General features: G+C 63.2%; 3 protein-coding genes and 1 long non-coding RNA gene across 5 annotated transcripts in view; all 4 read right to left on the reverse strand.

Moving 5' to 3' along the window:
• Positions 1-64: 64 nt before the first annotated feature.
• ZC3H10 (zinc finger CCCH-type containing 10) lies at positions 65-2,222 on the reverse strand. The gene is made up of 2 exons (XM_042837185.1): positions 2,041-2,222; positions 65-1,658 (listed from the first exon to the last, which is right to left on the reverse strand). The coding sequence occupies exons 1-2, from the start codon at positions 2,220-2,222 to the stop codon at positions 458-460; spliced, it is 1,383 nt and encodes a 460-aa protein (XP_042693119.1). The 3' UTR covers positions 65-457.
• Positions 2,223-2,470: 248 nt separating this feature from the next.
• On the reverse strand, positions 2,471-3,217 carry LOC122170392. Its single transcript, XR_006171752.1, has 3 exons — positions 3,093-3,217; positions 2,752-2,774; positions 2,471-2,647 (listed from the first exon to the last, which is right to left on the reverse strand). It is a non-coding gene; the product is annotated as an uncharacterized LOC122170392 (long non-coding RNA).
• Positions 3,218-4,067: 850 nt separating this feature from the next.
• Positions 4,068-13,324, reverse strand: PA2G4 (proliferation-associated 2G4). Of its 2 annotated transcripts, none has more exons than XM_042837186.1 (13): positions 13,210-13,324; positions 11,527-11,655; positions 10,991-11,096; positions 10,699-10,768; positions 10,445-10,537; positions 9,684-9,747; positions 8,193-8,271; positions 7,075-7,153; positions 6,667-6,800; positions 6,059-6,153; positions 5,590-5,717; positions 5,029-5,082; positions 4,068-4,786 (listed from the first exon to the last, which is right to left on the reverse strand). In XM_042837186.1, exons 1-13 carry the CDS (start codon positions 13,295-13,297, stop codon positions 4,721-4,723), a joined length of 1,185 nt encoding a protein of 394 aa, XP_042693120.1. In that variant the 5' UTR covers positions 13,298-13,324; the 3' UTR covers positions 4,068-4,720. The 2 variants fall into 2 exon arrangements, with proteins under 2 accessions (XP_042693120.1, XP_042693121.1); XM_042837187.1 differs by having other exon boundaries at positions 13,239-13,285.
• A 466-nt stretch (positions 13,325-13,790) lies between these two features.
• The window catches only part of ERBB3 (erb-b2 receptor tyrosine kinase 3), a gene marked incomplete at its 5' end in the record, with an annotated part of 6,592 nt that continues 3,594 nt past the window's right edge, over positions 13,791-16,788 (reverse strand). The window contains 8 exon segments of the mRNA XM_042837184.1: positions 13,791-14,608; positions 14,610-14,935; positions 15,254-15,518; positions 15,759-15,827; positions 16,056-16,199; positions 16,274-16,371; positions 16,458-16,604; positions 16,673-16,748. Coding sequence (XP_042693118.1) covers positions 14,393-14,608; positions 14,610-14,935; positions 15,254-15,518; positions 15,759-15,827; positions 16,056-16,199; positions 16,274-16,371; positions 16,458-16,604; positions 16,673-16,748 — 1,341 coding nt within the window.

A 16,788-nucleotide genomic window follows, 5' to 3' on the forward strand; every position in this document is an offset into this window, starting at 1 on the left:
GACCAACCCGGCGCCGTTGAGCCCACGGGACGCTGCGGGCACCGGCACGTGGTGGGACGCCGCCTGGAGTCATTGCGTTTAATGGCTGAAAACGTTACACGGAACGCGGAGGGGGGGGGGGGCTGCGCTGAGGGTCCTGGTGCTGCGCCCCCCGCCCCCCTCCGGGCACAGCCCCAAGATTGAGCCAGAAAAAGTTCCTGCAGCTTGTCCTTCTGTCCCAGAGTTTTCCCTGTCCCATGCCAGGGGCTGCAGAGAGAGCGGAGGCACCGGCCGCCCCCACACCATTCATCCCTCATCCCTGAACCCACCGCCACACGGCTCGAGGCCAGGAGGAGAAGCCCCTTCCTCCATCCCCAGCCAGGATGCGAAGGTCCCGAGGGCTCCTGAGGGTTCCTCAGTTCTGCATCGCTCAGCCCCCGAAGTCAGAGGCAAAGGTGTGGGCAGGGGCGGGGGGCCGTCAGTGCGGCATGGCCGTTATCCGCATGCTCTGCGAGGCAATGGGGTACGTCACCATCGGGGTGGTGGCGTGGCTCATGGTGATGCCTCCCAGCGGCTGCGCCATCGACACGGCCACCGGAGCCACCGAAACGGCCACCGGGGCCATGGAGACCGGGGGAGCCATGCCCTGGGCAATGGTCTGTGCCAGGGCGGCCGAGAGAGGGGTGATTTCGGGGTTCATGGGGGGAGCGGCGTTGGCCGGGGGTGCCGCCTGGGCGCCGGCAGGCGCCACCAAATCCTGCTGGGAGACGGGCCGGGGCTGCAAGGCCTGGCTGCTGAGCGTGGTGTGGGTCTGCGCGATGCTGTGGTTGTAATTGGTGACGGTGCCCACGGTGGGGGCCAGAGTCTGCTCGGTGGCCGTGGCCGTGGAGCTCAGCGTCATCACCTTGGCCTGGTTGCGGAACTGGGCATTCTGCTCCAAGAGCACCTCGTTGGTCGCCATCAGGTTGTTCACCTGCTTCTTGAGGTCCTCCACGCGCTTCCGCAGCATGATGTTCTCCTCTTCCAGCAGCCGGTACTCCACTGTCCGCGGGTTGGCGAAGCTGTACTCGTAGGTCTCAAAGGACAGCCCGTCCACCCGCCGCCGCTTCAGCAGGGGCTCGTGGTCGTCGTAGCGGTCGCCGTCATATATGGCATCGTAGGGGTCGTAGCGGCGCACGGCGGCCACCATTCCCGGCTCCCGGGAGGCCATGCCCCGCGCCTCGTACTCGTAGTCCCGCTGCAGGTGCTGGAACTTACACTTGGCACCCCGCTGACAGTCACCCTTCAAGAAGTCCCTGCAGATGGGCACCTCCTCCTTGCTGTTGGGCAGGTCGGCGGGAGAGAGGCCGAGTCCCGCCGCCACCTTCTGCCGCAGGCGCGGGGGCAGCTCGCCCGTCTTCTTGTAGCAGTCCTCATCCTCCTTGGTGCCGTGGATGAAGCGGCAGTTCAGGCGCACGCATTCCTTGTTCTGGAAGTCGTGGCAGAAGATGAATTCGTTCTTGCGCACGCCCAGGTTGGTCACCTCGCTGATGTCGGGGTGCCGGAAGCGGCAGCGCTTCCCCCGCTTGCAGACGTTGCGCAGGAAATCGCGGCAGATATCATCAGCGTCGGCACCCGCCTCATCGCCGCCGCTGTTGCTGTAGCCGTCCCGGTCGGGCATCTTTGCCGCCGCGGGGGCGCTGCGAAAGGAAGGAGAGCGGCGAGGATGAGGAACCGGGCCCGGGACGCGGAGATACCGGGGAGCGCGGCCGCGAGTGAGGGGCGGCCCGGGCCCGCAGTCGGAGCTCGGAGGCGCGGGGCCCACAGAGCCCGAGACGGCCCCGCAGGAGCCGGGCCGGGTCCCGAGCGCTGCGGGCGAGGGAAGGGCGAGCACCGCCCCCGCGAGATCTCCATAGGAACCGTCTGCAGGCCCGGGAAAGGCCCGAGGGAGGCCCGGCGGTGTGGCCTGTGGCGGGGCCCGGCCTAGAGCGGGACGGAGCGGATGCGACCGATCCCGTGGCCCCGGCCCAGCTCGGCCCGGCCCGCCGCGGCCCCCCGCGCCCTCCGCAGCCCCGCACTCACCCGCTCGCGGCCTCCTCGCGAGTTCTCCAGTGCCAACAATGAGCGGTCCCTTCCGGCCGCCGCTCTGCGCCGGGCAGGAAGTGCTCTATGCTGCTTCCGGGGCACCCCGGAAGAAACTGCCCGCTTCCTCCCCGCGTCACGCGCGCACGGTCGGAGCACTTCTTCCGGGTTCGTGACGTCATAAGAGCGCGCCGCCATAGCCGCGACCCGCCGACGGCCTCAGCTCCACGGGTTCCCTGCACCACCCCGGGCCCATCCCGGTACCGACACGGAACAGCCCGCTGCCCCCGCAGCTGCAGCCCCGCGTCTCGGAGACGCGAGCTGAGCCGTCCCTCCCCCGGCCCGCTGCTCGTCCCGGTGCAGCTCCCTCCCAACCGGCGCTCCGCGGGCACCGCGCTGGGCCGCAGCCCCGAGCAAAGCACCAAAGGCGTTCGAAAACATCTCCAACTTTATTGGCGGCGCTACAGAGCCCGGCCCTTTGCGGCGGGACGGGACCCCACCACGGCCCCGCGGCGCTGGGGCGGCTCCTCACTCCTCCACGAGCGGCCCGGTCCGGTCCCAGCACTACTTGGACCTCTGTCGCATCTTCCTCCTCTTGCGCTTCAGCCTAAGGGACAGAGCGGCGTCACAGCCCGGGACCGCGCCGACAGCCCTGGAGCGGCCGCCGTTCCCGGCTCCGGCCGCGGTCCCGCGGGCAGCGCTCACACGTACCTGCGCATTCGCTTCTTGCGCCACTGCAGAGGGAGAAGAGCAGCGGGTGAGTGATGCGGCCCGCGGCGGCCCCGCGTCACAGCCCGTTTCCACTGGGGGTCCCCGCTGCCCCGCTCCGTGCCGGCATCCCCGCGGCCTCAGCTCACTCCCCGGCCCCGCCCCGCGGCCCCCGGTGTGCCCCGCGCACCGCCGGACCCTCGGCTCCCGTTCCACGACCCCACGGGGAGCTCCCCACACCCTCGGCGCCCGCAGCCCCGGCCCCGCGTAGGCCTCTCCAGACCCGCCCGCCGCTGGGGACGCGGATCGTTTCCGGGCGCCATCCGTCTTCCCCCGCCGCTCACCTTGGCCCTCATGGCGGCGCGCTCGCGCCGCGCTTAGTCTCGGTGCGGCGCCGCTGGCGGCGGATGGAAGCGGATGGCGGCGGCCACCAGCAACCGTCAAGATGGCGGCAGCAGCGGCCGAGAGAAACAGTGCCGCCCGCCGCGGCCTATTTATAGGGCCGAGCCTGCGGCCGCGCCCTCTCCGCGCACGTCATGCCGGGAGCCGTAGTCGCTCCTCCCCGCGGCATGCCGGGAGTTGTAGTCCCGAGTCCGGCCGCCATTTTGCACAGCGCTGCCCTTCCCGGCCCGGGGCGCGGCGCACCGAAGCCCCCCGCCCCAATGAGCAGAGCCACGTCTCCGTGCAAAGAGGTGCCACGAGTCAGCTTTATTTGGAAAACAGCGTCGGTTACAGAGTTCTTCTCGGGAGAGTTCTTCTCAAAATCTTAAACGAGCGGGTTTTCTGTTTCTTGTATCAAGAGGTACAGCACGTAAAAATCGGAAATTAAATAAACCTGCAGCAAGTCTCAGTGGTTTACAATGCGCGGGGTGAGCAGCTCTGCACGGACAGAATATTGCTTAAAAACACCCAGGCGCCCCGGGGCCGAGCGCGGCGTGGCGCCGTTCGACTCGACGGCGGCTGCGTCCGGGCCGCAGCACGGGGCGCTGCCTGCGGGACCTGCGGCGCTCCGCCCGAGTTGGGCCGCAGGTGAGCGGCTGGGCGGCCGCGAAGGAAAGGAAAAGCCGTCCGCGTCCAACCGCATTGAACTCGACGTTTGTTGGTGGCTTTTTTTCCCCTCGGAAAATGCTTGCTGTACGAGAGCGGTGCCCCCGGCTGCTCTCAGCCTGCATCCACCGGCTGGAGCATCGCCACCGCTCTCAGCGTTGGAACAGGCGAGCCCAGCAGCACGGCGCGCAGCAGCTGCCTGCCGTCCGAGCGGCGCCGGGCACCGCCTGCTTCCTCGGGCGTTGGATTTAAAAACAAGCTCACCACAGCAATCTGTTTAAAAATAGAGTGTTTATAGGTAAACCAAGGCAGAGACAGGGCGCAGTAGACGGGACGGCCTACGGTCTCACCGGGGACACCGAATTTGCTGTTTTTCCCAATGATAAACGTACAATCTAAAGGTTAAAAGAGAGAGAAATGCTCTGCCTCGAGGTAACGGACAGAGATCCTGCACGGCCGGGAGGAGCTGCCAGCTCTGCGGGCAGATCGCAAGCACAGACCGCTTTTCTGAGGGCATTATCAGCTTTTTTTCCTCCAAGAAAATCTGTAAAGGGAAAAATTAAAACCAAAACGAGGAGGAAGAAGAAAGCAGGCAGCTCTCCACGCTCCCTCTCACTGGGAATGGCTTAGTTGTTCACCTCTTTAACAAGTATGCGTAGTATAAAAGGTTAGAAAGATATAGACTAGCTTTTACTCCTGATTTTATTTTTTCTGCTTTCTTTTTTAAGTAGTCTGAAGTGGCAGAGAGAATCCTCCCTCCTTGGCAAAATCAATAGGAGCTGCTTGTAGGCAGTGGGACATCCGGCTGTTTGCCGTTTGGTTGTAAGAGACAAACAGCACTGGATTTTGGTTCTGGTTGTTTTTCTGGGGGGGTTTTGTGTGTGTGTGTGTGAGAGCCGGGTGCTGGGGGAGCAGCAGGAGCTGCTCAGTCTCCGGCCTCGTTCTCTTCCGCCGTCTCTCCCGTGGTGGCATTCTCTGCATTCTTGGAGGCCTGTGGAAACAAAGCCACAGCCACGCTCAGGGCAGGGACCCACAGAGCACCACAAAGGCCCTGAGGGAGGAAGGGAACCCTGCGCTCGCAGGGCTGCTGCTCCCCACAGCGCGGGGACACCAGCACTGCTGAAGTGCTGCACTGAAGCCAGCCCGAAACACAGCCGTGCAGCACTGGGTTACGCCTGGGCACTGCTGGCCACGAGAGCCGTGCCAAATCCTCCCAAAACGTGACTCAATTACCTTCTTTTTCTTCTTTTTCTGGGTCTTCCGGCTTGCAGAACTTTGTAGAAGGGCCTACGGACAGGAAGGAAACATAAGAAGCTAGAAAGCCGTGCTCTTTTTTTTTTGACAGAAGATGAAAGGAAATGCCTTTAAAGCAGAATGAGCTCTGCCAGCCGCTGGAGGAATGGCGGTAAGTCCTAACGGGCACAGTGACAGATGGAGAATGCCACAGCAGCGGCACGAGGCCTTGAGGCCAGCTGTCCAGGCTTCTCAGCGACTCGAGGAAAGGGCTGGGTGCTGCTATCGCGAGCAAAATCTGGTGTTTGATGCGGGAAACAGGAGCCCAGCCTGGTCTAAAGTACATTCTTGGGGCTGCAGGATTACAGGGAGCCACTGACTTGCACCATGACCGACTGCTGTCCTTGGGCGTGCAGGAAATTTGGCTGTCAGGGCTGAGCTTTTGCTTTTTAAGCTCCTGCCTCAAAGCAGGCTTCTGGGTTTTACTTCCCTTCACCCCAAGCACAATGAGCACAGGGCGCCCCGTGCGACACCTGTTGTGTTCCTTCTTTTTGCACCAACCTTCAGCTCTCCATCTTGCACCTCAAACTCCGACTTGTAGAGCTCAGGTTCGAAGGGGCCGCTGGTTATCCTCATAGGACCGTTAGGCATTAAAAGCACTGTGAATTTGAACTGTGCAACAAACTCTCCTGCAAAGCAGAAACAGGCATTACTGCACCACAGCAATCCCAGCTCCTGTGCTGTCTCCAGTCACCGCTGCAAACCACCCCTGGGATCTCCCTGCTAAGCAAACCAGAGGCCTTCAACCTTCAGTCTCTCGTGTCTGGGGAATTACTCTGAGAAATCTCAACTAAGCACTGGAACAAATCTGAAACAAGGCCCAGAAGCCAACAGGCAGTCGAGTGTCCTGGAGGGTGGATGCCGGGGCCCTCAAAGCATCTCTGGCATCGGAACAGCAGCAGCGTGAGGCTGGGGAGGCGCTGGACACCAGCCCACATCCAGCTCCCAGCCTCCCCCCGGCTGCACTCACCTTCCTTTTCGTAGAGCACGTTGAAGGGCTGGAGCAGCTCATGTTTGGCGCATTCCACCACCCCCATCCTGGCCTTCTTCTCATCTTCAAACGCCCTGCAGAAGAATGGGAGCCACAGCTGAGCAGATTCCGCCCCTCAGGCTTCAGAGCCGCCCCTGGGCTCAGGCTGGGGACTTTGCTTTACATCCCTCTTGCCCAGCAGTGCTGCTGTCAGAACAGGGAACTGCTGCAGGAACCACTGCCTTCAGAGAGCAGAGAGGACAAGTGGCTTTAAGGATGGAAAGGTTTCCTTCTTTTCAGAGTGAGCGCCTACAAAAACTGTTTGGATCTGCCTCCTGTCTTCACGCTGCAAGCTGGCGGTATTTTATTTTAACCACAACTCCAGGCTCCTCACCGGCCACAAAGGCACAGGAGATTCTCCTGTCCTCATCTGCGCCTGGGATTCCAGCTTAAGCCTGCAACTTCCTTCCTCCACCCACCCCGAGGCTCAAATGCAGCAAACGCAACAGAAAGCAGCAAGGCTGCCTCCGCCTCTGCGCAGACCATCACCAGATCTGCAAACTCGCCAAGCACCCGGCTCAGAGGAGGTCACGAATAAAAGCCAGTACCTGAGAGTGAATGGCATGGTGTCAAAGCGCCTCTCCACCTCGCTGAAAAAGGCACGGGAGGTTTTCATCTTCAGGCCGTACTGTTTGGAGGGGTCCCTTTTGTAAATTGTAGTTCTCTGCCCAGCATCCTTTGCCTGAAAATGCAAACGCAGGTGAGAGCAGGGAAGGAGCAGAGCAGCCCTTCCTCAGCACCAGCCAGCAGCCCGCGTGCGTCAGGGCAGCTACAGACAGAGCTTCTGTGTTCTGGTGCTGCAAAAGCACACCTGAACTCTGATGGAAAAACCTGCACCCAGAAAGGCAGAGGGGTTCCCTGCTGGGCTCGGCACGTACAAGGATCCAGCACTCGTGGGTGACGGCTGGAAACAAGCTGCTCTGACTGCGTGCAGAGCAGCAGCGAGCCAGACTCACCTTTCCCTCTCCGCTGCTGACAAGAACATCAACGGCGTAAACTTCGTGCACCTCAAATTCTGCTTTTTCGTGGTCCTTCCTGGAAGAAAGAGGTTTGGTGAGTCAAAGAATGGTAAGGAGAGAAGGCAAAACCTTTGTGGCTACAGCCACAGATCCTCAAACGAGCCCTGAGCTCAGCTTGGAGGTGTATGGGCACGAAGCAGAGCCAGGGTGACACACAAAGCAACCGGGACCTCGACCAGAAGAGCAAAAGCTGGCACAGAAGTTGAAGGTTTGCACGTCAGGCAGTAGAGCTGCTCAGCGACAAGCTGGCAGAGAAGAACAGTGACAAACCAGCGGCGTTCCTCCCCAGGACAGTCCTTCCATCCCCAGCGAATGGGGGACGCTCAGCAGCTCTGGGAACTTGTGGTCACATCATGCAGAGCGAGGGCCACCAGCCCGGCTCATCGCTACACCTGAGAGCTTGCAGGCCCAGCTCTGCACCGACCCCCTGAGCTCCAAACACCCAGCCTGAGACTCGGCCCTGACCGCATCCCTGAGGGAGAGAAGATGCTGGAACAGAACAGAGACTCGTCCTGCCCATCAGCTCAGCACCATGCTGAGATCTTACTGACAGCAATCACCCTCTGCGGGCTGCTGGCAGCTTCTGTGAGACAGCAGCAGGCCTTGGCACCCTCTGGGGAACGAGCATCCGCTGCCACGACCAGCAGTCGCTGCTTATTTTGCTGGCAGCCCCCAGGGCCGCAGGCAGTAATTCACTGATGGAGTCTCCTTCGAGAGACTGGACGGCAACCAAGAACCTGCAGGTGCCAGCAGTCCCGTGCCTCTGACTTTCAAGCTTTCTTTCTCAGAACAAAACCCAGGCACAGAAGCCGCAGCTCGCGTTCACACAGCCAAGGTGTGGGGTCACGAATCCCTTCTGGGCCAGACTTCAATCAGGAGGCAGCACGGGGAGCAGTTTTTCCTTGCTAAAACTCCTGTGGTGGCCCTCGGCCACGAGGTGCAAACTGAGCTGCTGCACCCGCGCTCGACGTCACACCAAGAGCCAGGAATGGGGCCAGGAGCCACGCGCAGCCCCTGCCTCCACACACAGCACGAAGCTCCGGAGCGATGCTCACTTTTGCTGGTCTGTAGGGTTCTGGATGATTGTTTTCTCCCCATCGATCACGTGCTGCTTCAGCTGGTGTGACAGCATCCCTGCCGAGATAAAAGGGTCCATTAACACCTCGGAGCTGCAGACCAGCTACACGGGGCCTGCATCGTTAACGCTTCAGCGCTCAGGGCTGCAGCCTTCAGCTGGGGCCAACTGTTGAGCCAACAGCGAGCGCTTCCTCAGCTTCACTCTGCTGCAGACACGGAGCTCCCAAAGCCCTCCCTGACTTCAGGGATGCTTCCTCTCCTCAGTGGGAGAAGCTGCAAGCAGCCAGGGAGGAGCTGCTGCTTAACACAGCAGCTTGGAACGCATTGGAGGAGAACCTGGGTGTCAAATTAACGGAGACTTCAGCTCCTGTCAGCAGCGCCCCAGCTGCACAGCGCTCCAAGCACATTTGTGGGCTGAATTCTCCTTTCTGCTCTACGGTTCATCTCCGAACTGGAGCCCAGCACAGATACTTCTGTCTCCACTCAGGATGGACAGCGTGAGCCCCCCTCCAGCAGCTCTGCTTGTTTCCATCAGCTGGGGCCTGAAGCTGCTGCCACTGCCTGCATAATTACGGCACTCAGCTGCTTCCAAAACAGTGCTGCTCAAAATCCCTTGACAGCGCGAGCAGCCGCCTCCTCACTGCAGCTCATGGCATGAGAGAAAGGAGCACAGCACTGAGGAGGCCCACAAAGCCATCCCACACAAGAACAGGAGCTGACGTGCCAGGACTGGGCGAAGGAGAGCAAAGACACTGAGCCAGCTTTACAGCACTGCAGGAAATGCAGCCAACAGCAGGCAGCTCTGTGCTGAACAGTGACGTCACTCGTAGGAGAAAGGCAGCGTCACTGAGGCCCCCCCAGCTGTCAAACAAGAGCTCAGCGTTCAACGAGGAGCTGCCCCAGGCCTCCCCACCCAGCCGTTGTCAGCGCTGTGAAGACAACAGGAATCGGTTTCTCGTTGTAAGGGAGGAAAAAACATCTATGGGCATCTTTTGCAATGAGCCTGCATTGCAAACAAGCTGGAGAGGAGGAGCTGGGGGTGAGCTGAGTGCAGCCTGCAGTGCCTAAAGGGAGCCTGCAGCCAGGAGGGGAGGCAGCTCCGTGCGAGGGGAGATGAGAGCAGGACGAGGGGAAACGAGGCTGAGGGAGGGCAGCTGGAGGCCGGGTGTCAGGGAGGTGCTGCGCTGTGAGAGGGGCTGAACGGCTGCCAGAGGGGCTGCGATGCCCCGTCCGTCCCTGGAGGGGTTGGAGGCCGGATGGGGCCCTGCTGTGGGACGGGGAGCTTGGTGGCCCTGCGTGTGGTGGGGTGTTGGAGATCTGTGATCCTCGAGCTCCCTTCCAACCCAGCCGTGCTGTGATTCTGTGGCCAGCAGTCAGGAAATGCTCCCCAGAGTTTGAATAGGGCAGCTGAGGATTGAGAGTGTGATGAAAACATCGCTGCTCTGCACCAGCTGCTCCCCAGCCCTTACCTTCAATGGGCGTGCAGTGAAACGAGTGGGCGATTTTGTTCCACGCGTCTGTCACTTGTGTATTCTGGATGGAGAACACATGGAAACACGTTAAGGGTTGAGGACTCGAGCCAGAAGCACGACTGTTAATTTTCACCTGGCAGCGTTTGGTGATAAAACCAAGCGGAGCTCTAATGGCTCCAAACAGAGGAGGAACGGTGGCAGGCTTCCATTTTTAATCCCCCCTCAACAAAAATAACGTGGAGCACGAGGTCGGCTCAGCCTCCCGCTCTGCACGCGGTGCCTTTTCACACACAATTCCTCTGGGAGGTAACGTGGGCAGCAGTGCTGGACGCTACTGGAACACAACATGGGGCTGAAGCACGGCGCCTACGGCTGCTGAGCAGCGGGTGAGGGGGGCTGAGAGCAGGAGGCATCAGTGAGCAGCACAGAGCTCACAGGGCTCACAGGGCTCACAGGGCTCACAGGGCACACAGGGCACACAGGGCACACAGGGCACACAGGGCACACAGGGCACACAGGGCACACAGGGCTCACAGGGCTCACAGGGCACAGCCGCCCCAGGGAGGAGGGGAAAAGCAGCACCGCTCCTCCGTGGGTCCCGCAGGGATCGGGTGGCTGCCACCCAACGCAGCGCCCAGCAAAGGAGCCGAGCTGCCTGCAGATTGCCACCGACAGGCCGTCCTTCAGGCGGTGTCACGGCCCTCTGCTTTAGCACAGCCCATCTGCGCAGCCCCTCACTCGCTCACGCCACCCCTCACCTGGTTTCCAGGCTTTACCAAACGCAGCGCGGCCTCGGCGCAGAGATGAGCCGCCTTGATGACATCGGCTTTACGGCCCGACACGGGGCTTTCCTGAAAGAACACAGAAACGAAGGCTTGTAGGGAGCGAGTCCTCGTCCCTCCCATCAGCAGGGCTGCCTACAGGCGGAGACGCAGGGGGATGCGGATGAGGGATGCAGCGCTCCGTCCCCTGGTCCCTCCCTTGTTCAAGTGCCCCCCCGTGGAAAACCTACCTTGGAGGCATCTATGACAAAACTGTGAGCTACATTCGCTATGAAGCCATCGACGTGGACTCCCAGGTCACTGCAACACAAAGAGCCTTAATTACAGGCGGGAACGGCTCGGGAAACTGGTGTGACTCCTCAAAGCATTCGAAGATGCAGGCATATTTAATAAAGCCTGACTAGATTAGCTGTTACATTCTGTAATTAGCACGACGAGGAAGTACTTAACGCGGCAAACAGGACTAGAATGCAAAGCCCAGGTGCCAAAGGCAAGCTGATGAGAAACAACCGAGACGCTTACATTTTGACCAAGTCTCCATCTTTGAGGATGTAGTCTTGGTCACTCTTCAAGGGGGAGAAGTGACAGACACAGTTATTTACTGATATACTCGTTGGGAAGGCAATACCTGCGAAGGAGAAAGAGAAACAGCCCGTGGAGTCCGGCAGCCTCACACAGAGTGCAGGCAGCAGCTCGGCCAGCGGAGCGTCACCGAGTTTGAGCTTTGTAAAGCAGGGAAGGCGCCCCGCCGAGCAGCCCCTGGTGAACAAGCACGAGGAGAGCAGCACGTGGCCCTCCTGCCCCAGCAGCCATCAAAGGAATGGATCCTCGGCGGTGCAGAAGGGACCCGAGTCTGCAGAACGCCCAAGTGTCACCCGATTCCAAGGCTGAGCGCCCGGCTCAGGGCGGCCTGCCCAATATTTATAACATAAGGAGCTCTGAGTGCAGGGAGGGCAGCCCCAGCTCAGCGGCGGTGCTCACAGCACAGGCGGCACGAGTCGCTTCTGTGCTGCTGCCACTCCAGATGGAAAAGCCCGGTGAGCTGACAAAGGCCTCACCTTTTTTCATTTCTTTTTCCTTCTTGAAAATCTTGCCGGTCTCCTCCATGATCATGGCGTCTCCCTTCTCACACAAGCACAGAACCGATGCTCCCGAATTCGCCTCTTCCACCACGGCACGCAGGACCCCTGCAGAGCAGCACAGACACGGAGCAGGTCAGCAAACTCACCACGAGCCCCTTTGTTTCTGACAGAGGGCATCGTTCTGGACTCAGCTTTGCACCGAGAGCTGCAGATGGGCAGAGAACCCACTGGAATTCGTATTGCTGTTTGAGAACCAAAGCAGGGGCAAAGCAAGGCGTGCTGGGATGTGCACAGGTGAAGCACTGCAGCCTCACACGGAGGGTTGGCACGCGAAGGAGCTGAGAAGAAACACTGCTCTCCCACATTCCTTCCAGAGCACTCAGAGCTACAGGAACAGGTTTGAAAACTGCTTGGGAGACGCGCAGCACATCAAAGAGCAGAGGGGCAGCGCCGCGGGCTGTGTGGGACCAGGAGGAAACCGCCCTTACTCTGCAGAACCGTGGCTGCATGGCAGCGCTGCACCCACACTGGGCCGTATTCTGGTGCCTGCAATTAGAGCTGGGCTCCAGGATGGGTGTCAGGGTGCCTCATGCCCTGCAGAATGGGGGGAAGGACTGGGAGCCCACGGCTGCCCCAGCACCGCATTCGTATCGTTTCCATGATCATTTCATGGGTCTCAAACGTTGGTGAGGGATAAAATAAGAGAAAATGTTCTTATAAAGAAGAGCTTTAGTAGATGGCAGGGGACTGAAAGGTGAGAACAGGAAGCATTAAGCGCTGTGGAAGGGCAGACAGGGAGCTGGGGTTTGTCAGAGCAGCAGCACCGAGCAGGGAACCCTCTGAGCCGCTCCGTGTCCCAAAGCACAGCTCCACAGAGCCTCAAAACCCCTCTGGCTCCTCCAGGTTCGTTGTGGACAGCAGCAACAGCCCAGCGACCCCGTCCCACCCCGGGGCCGCGCTCTAAGCAGGGCCACACCGCCGTCCCCCATGGGCTGAGAGCCCCCAGCCCCTCCTGAGAGGATCCCGCGGGCTGAGGAGCACCGGGAGGGCCCGGGGTCGTGCAGAGCCCGCGGGAGAGGCTGTCAGCTCCGCCGGGACAGCGAAGAGACGGCGGAAAGAAACGACGAAACAGCAGCGGGGGGGCGGGGGGGCACGGCGGAGTTCCCCGCCCCGCCCGGCCCCGGGAGCGCCCCCCGCCCCGCCGGGGGGGCCGGCAACAAACGCCCGGATCGTTCCGCGCGTGGGGCGGGGGGGCGCCGGGGCCGCGTGGCCGAGCCTTGCACTCGTTCCTACCCGGAGGAACCGGAGAGATCGGGCGGGACGGGGCAGCGCGTGGAGCACGGCCGGGCCCTGCCCCCCCCTCCTCCTCCTCCTCCTCCTCCTCCCGCTCGGTGCACGTGGGGCGCGGAGGCCACGTGCGGGCAGCGCCCGCCGCGCGGAGCCGAGCCGGGGAAACCGGAGGGGCACCACGGGGAGGGGGGGCGGCACCGGGGATCCCCAACCCCCACCCGGGGATCCGCGCGGCCGCCCCCAGCCCTTCAGAGGCCGCCATCGCCGGGTGCCCGGGCCGCCGCCGCCCCCCCCCACAGCGGCCCCGCGCGGCCCAACGCCGCCTCCCGCCCCCCCCCGCCCCCCTCAGCCCCGCGGCCCTGCACTCACGGTTGGCGATGTCCCCCCCCATCTTGTACTTGGTCACCACCAGGTCCTCGGCGATGGTCAGCTCGGCCGCCTCCTCCTCTCCCGACATGGTCGGACCCGGCCCCGCGCCCGCCGCCGCCGCTGCCGCCGCTGCCGCCCCCCCGCCGCCGCCGCCGCGCTGAGGAACCCGGGGAGCGCGAGCGAGAGAGCGCGAGCAGAGCAGGAGCGCGGGCTCCGCGCGGCGCACGCTGGGAAGCCGAGTCCCCTCCCCCTCGGACTACGGCTCCCAGCAGCGCTCGCGGCCCGGCCCCGCCGCGGACTCCAGCTCCCGGCAGGCGGCGCGGCTCTCGCGAGAGATAGAACCGGAAGTAAGGCCAGAAGTGGTGCGCGAGTGCGGCATGGCGGAAGTAAGGGCTGTGGCGGGCGCTGTCCGGCCTCGCGCAGGTCGCTGCCCCGGCATGGCGGCCCCCAGCCGCCCTTTCCTCTTCGCCTTTGCCCCCCTGCTCCGCCCGGGGCCAGACCCGCAGGTCCAATCCCATCCCGTGCCCTCTTCCTTCCTCCCTCCCCCCATCACACATCAGCAGCCACAGCTCCACAGCCCGTTCTCTTCCAGTTGTATTTATTCCACGTTTACAAACGAGACCCGACTCCCTGGGAGCGGGGAGATGCTCGGAGCGCAGTGAAAGGGCCTCTGTGGGGCCCATGGGCGCGGCCCAGTCTCGACCCACGGAGCCCCTCGGGAGGGCCGGGCTGCCAGGGTTGCCATGCGGCGTGGGCACACAGCCCAGCCTGCAGTCGGGGATTACCCTCAATCCACCCCATGCAGGAAGCAAAGAAATGCAGAGCCTCTCACCCATGGCAGCTGGGAGGACCCCAACCCCACAGGTAGCCCCCCCCGAATCCCCCCTCCCAGCCCAAAAGCAGGGAGCCTGACCCCAGCCAGGGCCTGCTGCTGCAGTCCTGCACGGGGAGGGGAAACGCTGGGAATATCCCTGGGGCATGGCAGTGCAGAGGAGGGGTCCAAGGCCCCTCTCCCATGGGGCCTGAGGTGTTCGGGATCAGCCCCACACCCAGGCAGGGCTGCCCCCCCCAATCCCACGTCTTCATGTCCCCCATGGAGCTTTGTCTCTTGCCCTCCGTCCAGCAGCAGTGGGGGGGACGATCCTTCATATCCAGTGTAAACAGCTGGGGGGGCAGGGGGTCCCTACGTCCGCTGGGCGTCCATCTTAGTGAAGAGGCGGCTGTGCCAGTAGTCGGGGTTGTCGAAGGCACAGTCCGAGGCCTCCAGGCTGCGCAGGGGCTTCATGCAGGCTGGGGGGGGTCCGGGGGGGCTGCGGCAGCCAGGGCAGGGAGGGCCACGGGGGGCCAGCACCGCCTCCATCTCCTCGTAGCCCTGCTCCTCTGCTGGGGCCGGGGGGGGGCTCCCCAGGCCGCATGTCGGTGTAGCCGTCGTGCCGGGGGGGGCAGCCCTCATGCCGGGGTCCCGGCCCCCCCACCACGTTGCCCAGCGAGCGGCTCAGCCGCGGCTGCTTGTTCATGTACTCATAGTCCTCCTCCTCCTCCCCACGGCCCGGGGAGGGCCCTGCAGGGCTGCCCAGCTCGGAGCCCACTTCCATGTATTCGTAGCCCAGCTCCTCCAGCGAGGCTGGCCGCGGTGGGGGGGCTTGCAGCGGGGCGCCAGGCTGCCGGTTCATGTACTCGTACTCCTCCTCCAGCTCCGGTACTGAGCCCCCCGTGGGCTCTGGTTCTGCGGAGTGGAGGTCAGACAGCGGCTGTGCCCCCACAGATCTACCGCAGGACTGGGGCTGAGTCCCGGGGGGCTCAGTTGTGCCAGGGAAGGGGGTTGAGGAAGGGGTTTGGGGAAGGGGCCACCCAGCCCTCCCTACAAATGCCGAAACCCCCAACCCTAACCCTGCAGAACCCCAAATCAATTCTGGGGCTGAGACCCCCACCCCAAGGGAGCCCCCCAGTGCCCTGCAAGGAGAGACCCCCACCCACAGCCCAAACCCTGCTGGGAAGGAACCCCCCACAACCGGGAATGGGACCCCCAAGCTGGGACCCTCACCCCGTCCGGCGCAGCTGGGTGTCACGTAGCCATTGGCGTCCTCCTCGCTGCCCTCTGAGCTGGGGGGCGGGGGGGGGAAGCTCTCCCTCTGGGACAGGTACGCGCTGTCCCCCCGTGAGCGCAGGCTGCGGCAGAGGCTTCCCGACAGCGACAGCCCCTCGGCCAGGTCCAGCTCTGAGGCCGTGCCCCGGCCCTCCGATGACTCCGACACCGTCCGCCCCACAGACTCCTGGCGGCTGCGGCGCGGCGGACGCGTCCCAGTGCCCTGCGGGACATGGCAGCGATTGGGGGGGGAGGGGAAGGGCTCCATTACCTCCCCTTCAGTGCAGCCTCAGAGCTCCAGCCCCACAGCCCCCTGAGCCCCTGAGCCCAACCCCAACGCAATGAAATAAAAGGAATTGAAATGCAATGAATTCCACTGCAACGCCATGGAACGCGGCGCAGCCCAAACCCTTTGCTCCCCCCTCGGTGCTCCCCTTCCCCCTCCCACCCCTGCTCCAGGTACCTGGCGGCTGCTGAGGCCGGGCTGGTTCATGGGGATGTATCCAGCTGGAGGGCTCAGCAGGCTGGGACTCTGGGGGGGGACACGGGGGGTTGGTACCAAGCGGGGCAGCGCATCCCAAAGGGGTTATGGAACGGGGGTCCCCACCACGGTGATGGCTTAGGGTTAGGGTCAGCTCTGCCCCCCCCAGGGGGAGCAGAGATCTGGGGGACACCAGACCCACACTCTGCCCATGCCCAGGATGCAGCCAGACCACAGCAGGGGCCCCAGGGTGGGGGGGGGGGGGGCGAGGGGGCTCACCCGGGTGCAGCTGCCCCGTGGCCGCGGGGGGCAGAGGCCGAAGGACACATCCAGCTCCTCCTCCTCCAGCTCCAGCGTCTCCATCTCATCCAGCTCTTTGTCGCTCAGGGTGGGGGGCTCAGCGGGCGGCACGGCCCCACTTTCCTGCAGTGGGGATGGGCACGTGAGGGGCCGCGGGATCCCGGCCCAGGGGGGGCCCAGGGGGGGCTCTCACCCACCTTTATGACCAGGTAGCGGGGGGGGTCCCGCGCCATGCGGGTGAACTCGTTGGCCAGCTCCTTGAAGGTGGGGCGGATGTTCTCGTCGATCATCCAGCCTGGGAGCCAGCAGAGAAGGTCGTGGCAGGGTGGGGGTCACGGGCAGCCCCCCCCCCCCCTTGCCAAGACAGCGCCCCCCACTCACATTTCACCATCACCATGTAGACGTCGATGGTGCAGATGTGGGGCTGCGGGAGCCGCTCGCCCTTCTCCAGCAGGTCGGGAACCTCTGGCAAGCGAATCCCGGCGTACGGCTCAGCCCCAAAGGTCATCATCTCCCACAGCGTCACTCCTGGGGGGCAGCAATGTGAGCGCAGGGTGGCGGAGGGGCTGATGGGGGGCTGGGGGGGCTGCGCTCACCGTAGCTCCACACGTCACTCTGGTGCGTGTACTTCCCAAAATGGATGCTCTCCAGTGCCATCCACTTAATGGGTGTCTGAAAGGAGGGGGGGGGTTGGGGGTGTGATGGGGGGGGG

Source organism: Centrocercus urophasianus, unplaced genomic scaffold (genome assembly GCF_019232065.1).
Source record: "Centrocercus urophasianus isolate 14NV4802_14NV808 unplaced genomic scaffold, USGS_Curo_1.0 seq_690, whole genome shotgun sequence".
NCBI classification, from domain to species: domain Eukaryota; kingdom Metazoa; phylum Chordata; class Aves; order Galliformes; family Phasianidae; genus Centrocercus; species Centrocercus urophasianus.

Excerpts from the sequence above, each read along its gene's own strand:
- ZC3H10 (XM_042837185.1), bottom strand. The coding sequence starts at position 2,222 with ATGACGTCACGAACCCGGAAGAAGTGCTCCGACCGTGCGCGCGTGACG. Across the intron at positions 1,659-2,040 it reads CGCGAGGAGGCCGCGAGCGG|CGCCCCCGCGGCGGCAAAGA; the intron begins GTGAGTGCGGGG and ends TTCCTTTCGCAG.
- PA2G4 (XM_042837186.1), bottom strand. The coding sequence starts at position 13,297 with ATGTCGGGAGAGGAGGAGGCGGCCGAGCTGACCATCGCCGAGGACCTG. Across the intron at positions 6,801-7,074 it reads TCAGCAGCGGAGAGGGAAAG|GCAAAGGATGCTGGGCAGAG; the intron begins GTGAGTCTGGCT and ends TTGCATTTTCAG. Across the intron at positions 4,787-5,028 it reads AGAAAAAGAAGAAAAAGAAG|GCCTCCAAGAATGCAGAGAA; the intron begins GTAATTGAGTCA and ends TTGTTTCCACAG.